Genomic DNA, 8,200 nt, shown 5'->3' with positions numbered 1-8,200 from the left:
ACACACAAACATGCATTTCATCATTTCATTCTCTCTCACACCTCTCAAAGAAATGCCACAGCAGTTCAGTGACCAAGCAACTGATGTACAGTACATTAGCCGCATTTGGCTGCTGGCTGAGAGAGAGAGAGAGAGAGAGAGAGAGAGAGAGAGAGAGAGAGAGAGAGAGAGAGAGAGAGAGAGAGAGAGAGAGAGAGAGAGAGAGAGAGAGAGAGAATCTAACTTCTTGTTCCACTTTGAAACATATAAAGAAGAACAATATAAAGAAGTAAGAGGGATTATTTTGAGAAGACGGAATATAACCAGAGCTCAGTGTGCAATAACAGCTGCAGAATGTGTTGACTGTTGTCACACATGCAAAAACTGTTGGATCAAAAATATGAAGAATAATGCATGGAGGTCTGTTCCTCTAAAAGCTTGATTTTTAATGGTTAGTTTTTTTTTATTTGATGATTTACTTTTTGCTCACAAATACCAGTTGCATAACCACAGAAATACTGATAGTCAGTGGGCAGTGGAGGCACACACACACACACACACTGATACAAGGGAGGAGATGGGATTTTTCATTTCTTACATGCTGTTGGTTTTTTAAGCTGTCACGCCAATAAAGCACAGTGAGAGAGAGAGAGAGAGAGAGAGAGAGAGAGAGAGAGAGAGAGATACTGACACACACTGATACAAAGGGAAGAGCAGGGGTTAATTGTTACTTTATTATAATGTACTTTATTAATATCACCTACTGTAATTGGAGCTTTGGCAATATTGTTAATAATGCATACTGGATTTAATTGAGAGAGAGAGAGAGAGAGAGAGAGAGAGAGAGAGAGATACACTGATTTTTGTTTGATATTTGCTAGTCATCTATTGTTATATTATGATAATATTACCTCAATTTTAACAATATTGCTTTGACAACACAGATTTCTGTCCTGTCACGCCAATATAAAATAATTGAATTTGAGAGATAGAAAGACATAAAGAGAGAGAGAGAGAGAGAGAGAGAGAGAGAGAGAGAGAGAGAGAGAGAGAGAGAGAGAGAGAGAGAGAGAGAGAGAGTGAACCTCGGTCTCAGTAGTGAGTCGGACACCGTGAGAGAAAGATGCGGTCTCTCTCTCTCTCTCTCTCTCTCTCTCCCTCTCTCTCTCTCACTCTGTTTTTTCTCTTTAGTCTGAACTTTCCCAGCTAAACACATGGACCGAACCATAAAAGGACACGGCGTTTTTTCTCACAGTCCTTGTTGCACGTTATGGCTACTGGAAGGCTAATTTTAAGCCCGTGGACCTACTGTACCGTGTGAGTGTGAGCGTGTGTGTGTGTGAGTATGTGTGTGTGTGTGTGTGAGTGTGTGTTGACTTACCGCTACTGATGATCACCGAGCCAGCAGTTACTACTGTAGCTACTGTCTGATCTGTGGTGGAGGAAACAGGTACGGCTCAGTCCCTGCGTCTGATCTCATCTAGCACTAAAACTTCTTCTAAATTCATACTGATGATTTACAATTGATTGGTATTTGGTCAGCGTGATCAATTATTAGAATCGGCAACTGTCATCTGAGAGGGAACTCTGGTCCTGATGCTCCTGATGTGATTGATTTTAGATTTTAGATATGGCTTCCAAATCAATTTCTGGCTGTTTTTTTACTTGATTTTGCTGTGCGTTACAATGCTAAAAAACACAAAACCACAATATTTGGACGCACTCAGGCTAAAAGCCTTGACAAGTGTGACCAACTGACAACCTGGACAACATGAGTTTTGACGCCGCGGATGTTGTTTGGAGTAACGGGACGTCGCCGGGGCTTTACGCGGGGACGCAGGCGTCGCCGACCGGCTCCAACTCCTCCAACCTCACCGCCAACCACACGGACTCCGGCCAGCGGGCCGCGCTGGACCTGAGCCGGGCGGTGCCGGTGGGCATGGTGCTGGCGTTCTTCATCATGTTCGCCATCGTCGGGAACATCCTGGTCATCCTGTCCGTGGTGTGCAACCGGCACCTGCGCATCCCGACCAACTACTTCATCATCAACCTGGCCATCGCCGACCTGTTGCTGGGCACCACGGTGCTGCCGGTCTCCGCCACCCTGGAGGTCCTGGACTACTGGGTTTTCGGCAGGATCTTCTGCGACATCTGGGCGGCCGTGGACGTCCTGTGCTGCACGGCGTCCATCATGTCGCTGTGCGTCATCTCCATCGACCGGTACATCGGGGTGCGCTACCCGCTCCAGTACCCGATGATCGTCACGGAGAAGCGGGCGCTGCTGGCCATGCTGGGCGTCTGGATCCTGGCTATAGTCATATCCATCGGCCCGCTGCTGGGGTGGAAGGAGCCGCCCTCACAGGTACAACAAGGTTTATTATTATTAATCTAATTTTAAATGTGATTGATTGTGACTAATGTGCCATGTTCAGCGCGTTACAACACCCTGGGTGCACATAGAGTTAGGGTTAGGCTAGTACAGGTGTCAGTGTTAGTGCCTTGCTCTGCCCATTGAGCTACACAGGGAATTTAACCCCCAACCATGTCGATGTCAGTGCCTTGCTCTTATCTTTTGGGCTGCACAGTGAGCCTGTACTGCGGAAAGTTTATGCAATGTAGGTTTAAAGTGAACTAAAATACAAAATATTATTTTTTGAGTATATATTATATACTCTCTTCTCCCTTGTGTTAAAGCCAAGCTAATAAAATAATAATCAAAATAATCAAAAGAGCAAAAAAAAAATCTGAGAGATAGTGAGGTGTGTGTGTGTGTGTGTGTGTGTGTGTGTGGTTGTTGCCAGTGCTGACCACTGTGGAAACCAAGCCAAGCTGGGTAAAAGGGATCATGAAATAGAGAAAGGCCTTTTCACCTTGCATGAATAATTAATAAGTGACAATAAAAAGTAAATAAATGAATAAATAAATAAATAAAGCTAGTAAGGATTTAGTGTATTGCTCAAAGACACATCAGCAGGTTGGGGGTTTGAATCTGTGTCTTCTGGTTGAAGGACCCATCTAACACCCAGATGGTGTCCAGGTCTGCATTTGTTTGCATTTGTATCTGGTCTTAAAAATGCGTCATACTGCTTCATCTGGATAAAATCCAAATGCCCTGGTGTGTTTAATTGTTAGGGATGAAATATTAATAAGGAGAGACAGAGAGAGAGAGAGAGAGAGAGAGAGAGAGAGAGAGAGAGAGAGAGATCGAGAGAGAGAGAGAAGAGATAAAGAGAAAGGGAATGAGACAAGATCTCCACACCTTAATTGATAATAACATGATTTTTATGCTGATCGTCAGTCAGCATAGTTACAGATATCAGCGCTCGTTTTTCTCCCTTCAGAAGAATCCATTCGCTGCCGTTCATTCTTGTCCGGTATGAAAAACAAACTTCCACAGAGCGAGGGAATCCATCACAGGAAACATGAAGCCGAACTTTCTGTTTTCTCCTCATTTCATTGAGCTGAGTTGAGTGTTTTTTTTTGTTTTTTTTTTATCTCAGCGCTGCGTTACGATCCGCTCTGCTGCCTGTCAGTCAGCTGACACCCACAAGGAAGAAGTGGAAGTCTGCTCCAGGAAATAATCCTCAGAAACACTTTACTGTCACATCCATGTCTTTTTATTTAGGCTGTCTTTGTTAGCCGGGACAGCAGCTCATTTCGAGCTCAGTTTGACAGTGTAAAAACGCCAAAAACTACTGGACTAAACTAAAGTAGACTAGACTAGACAAAAAAACTGGATGGGAGTAGACTAAACTAGACTAGAGTAGGCTAAACTAGTAAGGCTGGGTATTGGCAAGGACCTCACGATACGATACATATCACGATACATGGGTCACAATATGATTGTATCACGATACATTGCAATACTCAACATAATTTACTGAAAATTTTAAAATAGGAGCTGAGAATACAACTTGCTGTGTACTAGGGCTGGGCAATATATCAATATTATATTGATATCGTGATATGAGACTAGATACCGTCTTAGATTTTGGATATGGTAATATGGTGATATGGCATAAGTGTCTTTTCCTGGTTTTAAAGGCTGCATTACAGTAAAGAAATGTAATTTTCTGAACTTACCAGACTGTTCTAGCTGTTCTATTATTTGCCTTTACCCACTTAGTCATTATATCCACATTACTGATGATTATTTATCAAAAATCTCATTGTGTAAATATTTTGTGAAAGCCCCAATAGTCATCCCTACAATATTGTCGCAATATCGATATCGAGGTATTTGGTCAAAAATATTGTGATATTTGATTTTGTCCATATCACCCAGCCCTACTTACAACTGAACATTTAGCCCACTTTGTAGAAAATACCGAGATATATATTGTGTATCGCCATTCAGCCTAAAAATACCGAGATATGATTTTTGGTCCATATCACCCAGCCCTACTCTGTACCACCTGGGTAGTCTAATATGTACATCACATTATATTGATAACAAATTGAGTCAAAACTATTTAATTCAAAGGGATTTGAGGGAAATTTAAGGACATTATAAATCTGTTTAAAACATGAATAATTTTTTTTTAATGTATCGATACGAGGGGCTGGAAAATCGATACAGCATCATGGAAAAAAATATTGCAATACTCAGCTGTATCGATTTTTTTTGCACAGCCCTATAAACTAGTCTCCTAAACCAAACTAAGCTAAACGTCCCGTCTCCCCCTGCAGGACGAAACGGTGTGTCCCATCACGGAGGAGCCGTTCTACGCTCTCTTCTCGTCGCTCGGCTCCTTCTACATCCCCCTGGCGGTGATCCTGGCCATGTACTGCCGGGTCTACATCGTCGCCAAGCGCACCACCAAGAACCTGGAGGCCGGCATGATGAAGGAGCGGCAGGAGGACTCCAACGAGCTCACCCTGAGGATCCACTGCAAGAACCAGCAGATCCAGGACCTGTGCGCCTCGGGGGGTGGCGGCGGCGGCGGCGGGGGGAAGGGGGGCGGAGGGGCGGCGGGACGCAGCACGCTCACCGTCAAGCTGCTGAAGTTCTCCAGGGAGAAGAAAGCGGCCAAGACGCTGGGAGTGGTGGTGGGCATGTTCATCCTCTGCTGGCTGCCCTTCTTCCTGGCACTGCCGCTCGGTGAGTGTGTGTGTGTGTGTGTGTGTGTGTGTGTGTGTGTGGGTATGACTTAAGTCACTTTCAGGGACACAAACCAGACTTAAGACCAGTTGATTGGGGACGGCTTGTGCAATTGGGGACAAAAGCCGTGTCCCCAGTTGGTAAAAAAGCTGATTTTTGGGTCAGTGGTTAAGGTTAGGGTTAGGGTTAGTCTCTAGGAAATGAATGTCAATGTAAATACCCCAAAAGTGAGATAAGTAAGACTGTGTGTGTGTGTGTGTGTGTGTGTTTTCCTGTATTTCTGTACTTTTGAGGACCAACGGTCTTCACAAAGATAGAAAAATGACAGAACTCCTCCAAAGTGAAGACATTTTAGCACACTCTTCACTTTAAGGGGTTCACGCTAGAGTTCAGGGTTAAGATTAGGATTAGGATTTGGTTTAGGTTTAAGGTTTGGAGTTAAGGTTAATGGTTTGGGGTTTGGATATGAATGAAGGTCCTCACAAGTGCAGTGATACAAATGTGTGTTTACATGTGCTGGCTGCAGTGTTTCCTGCACACTTGACCTGTGGAAGAACATTCACTTCATGTGACACTAAAACTTTCCTTTGAAACCAACTGTAATGAGATTTATCAGGCTTAGCAGCTGCTCCTGAAGACATAATAATCCATCCTGACCATTCAATCATATTAGAAAAAAATCGGTGTGTGCCATTTGTGCCTCCCCAGTGTTTTGGTTTTGTTCTCGGCTCCCGGCTCCTCCAGCCACACAGGAACAACATTTACTGTATTTTTAAGCCTTTATTTTACCGGGGAGGGTTTCCTGAGCATGCATGGTATGTTTCAGCATGGCCCTCCTTCACATCCATACACTAACATTCACTCCTGGGAGCTGCTCGGTACCACAGTCTTCTCCTGTGGGCCACTGGAGCAACAGTTTGTACCATTTAGTTGATGCTTTATTCAAACTTATTGATCCTACTGCTGTCCTGGCTACACATTTAAAGATGCACTATCTTTAAAATAGTCAGGACAGAAGTGGGAATCGAACCTCAGACCCTGTGCTGTGCTCTACAGCTACACAGCATCATGATTTGAAGCAGGATATTTGTAACTGTTTCCTTTTTAAGATTCATGCATTCAAACAAGAAGTTCTGTCTGTGTTTTAGAGTTGTTTTGTGTTTAAATTGGTTTGATTAACGATACGATATGATACGATACAATAGAACTTTATTGTCAGGTTTCTCTGTGATTCTTGTTATGCATCATAGCAGCTCCGTTTAAAAAAAAAACAAAAAAAACACAAAAAACACACATCATACACAGGGTGAACACACAATCACATTGCACATAAAACACATTATCACACTACATTCAATTACACATAACAACTTTAGGAAGCCTCCAGACACTGCACCCATGTGCCCAGAACATTTCTACTTGGCTTCACATTTTAGGCGTTTAGCTGAGATTTAGCTGCCGTCCTTATCTGGGACGACTGCAGCGGCAGAACCAGCTTCAAGTCCTAAATCACCAGGCAGTCATAAGGCAGTAAGGAGTTCCTGGGACAAAGCGCCCGGAAAATCTCCCCGGTTCCCTAGACTGTTGGAGAGGTGCTAGGCGGAGACATGAGAGGAAATGAGAGGAAATAAAAAAAAGTGTATTATTTCTTTATTTTTTCCTGTGTATTTCCCACAACATTGCCCTCTCAGCGTCAGTTGTCGCAGCGCCAGACATTCTCACTTGGTGACATCAGAGATTAGAGCCAAGCGTCTTTGGATTGTCGTGTTGGAAGGGGAACTGTTTATGTTCACTGTGTCAGAGTGTATGAGTAACACACTGAACTGGTTTGAGACCTTAATCCAAACGTAACCAACAGCGGATCCTAGCTGCACAAAGGCAAAATATACAACAGGAGACAGTTTTTTTTTTTTTTATCCTCAGACAGATTGATGGAGCTTTTTACGCGGGAAGTGATGGTGTGATGCCAGGAAGAAGAGCATGTGTTATGTTTCTAAGCGCTAAGGGCTATGTTTGTAGTTTTTGTAAACGTTGGAATAATGTAGGCCCATATCTTCAGATCCACTAGGATGATGATGATGTGACAAAAGCATCTTCTTCCAGTCAGTGCATATTTCAGTTTAGCTTAATAATACAGAAGGTAAATAAAGGAAAAAAGTCATGTGCAGAGAGCAATAAACTCCCTCTGTTTCTAGTGTTGAACTTCTTGCGACTTGCCAAGATCTTCCTGCTTGATCTGCACAAAGGAACAAGGTGTTCAGTTGAATCGGGCATAGGTCTTGATTGGTACAGGAGAAAAGAGTAAACACTTGGAACTTCAGGCCCATTTTCCAGCGTAACCTGTACTCCCTTCTAAAGATCCTGTGGAGTTTTACATCTTTATCAACTTTTACCATGTGGCTTATTTCCCAACTTCTAAATGCCATTCACTTTCATTCATCTCCAGATGATATCAGCTACCTGCAGCTACTGGAGACTTTCTTAATGATCGATAAGAGGTAGCCTATTGTTAGTGTGGTGGCTCATCCATTCTGGTGAATTAGGCGATTTTGAACCGGGACTAAATTGGAACCGGTTCTTGATACCCGGCCAGCAAAGTCAGATATTTGAAGAGTTAATAAACTCCTCAAAGTTGGGGCGGCCTGATGGCTTGGTGGGATAAAACCCTTACCATGTATTCATGACATCTTGGACGCCAAAACTTATATTAAGCAAATTTTGGATTTTTGAGGCACCCCAATGTCCTTAGAGGCATCGAGAGCCCCTACTGTTTACCATGTGAGAGAATCTATTAGAAAAAGGTTTCATTCCAATGCTGTGAATCCAATTAGTGAAATAAACTGTCACCTAATATTCAGAGCTCCAAGATGACTACAGTCTCAAAAGTATGAAAATATTACAAGCAAAGGTTTTGACAGGCTTAAAATAAAAGAAAAGGGTCTACATTTGTTTTCAAAGGAGGCTGTAGCAGTTCTGCAGGTTTGTACAGTTCACCCAGGGACCTACAGCCTGCCTGCAGTTTATAACTGAAACACACTTCTAGCCTTTCATGTACTTCAGAGCATAATAGTCTCAAGAGCATAAACAATGAAGATGGTTTCTTTGGGAACACTTGTCTCT

At 43.1% G+C, this 8,200-nt stretch overlaps 1 protein-coding gene across 1 annotated transcript; it reads left to right on the top strand.

Annotated features, from left to right (window-relative positions):
• The first annotated feature begins 1,750 nt into the window (after positions 1-1,750).
• On the top strand, positions 1,751-7,582 carry LOC139659926 (alpha-1A adrenergic receptor-like). The gene is made up of 3 exons (XM_071537950.1): positions 1,751-2,341; positions 4,669-5,080; positions 7,527-7,582. The coding sequence occupies exons 1-3, from the start codon at positions 1,751-1,753 to the stop codon at positions 7,580-7,582; spliced, it is 1,059 nt and encodes a 352-aa protein (XP_071394051.1).
• Positions 7,583-8,200: the final 618 nt, after the last annotated feature.

Source organism: Centroberyx affinis, unplaced genomic scaffold (genome assembly GCF_046629955.1).
Source record: "Centroberyx affinis isolate AG114_WGS23_722 - 3 ecotype Tasmania unplaced genomic scaffold, CSIRO-AGI_Caff_v1 ptg003155l_1, whole genome shotgun sequence".
Classification (NCBI taxonomy): Eukaryota; Metazoa; Chordata; class Actinopteri; order Beryciformes; family Berycidae; genus Centroberyx; species Centroberyx affinis.
This window is presented reverse-complemented; position numbering and strand designations above follow the sequence as displayed.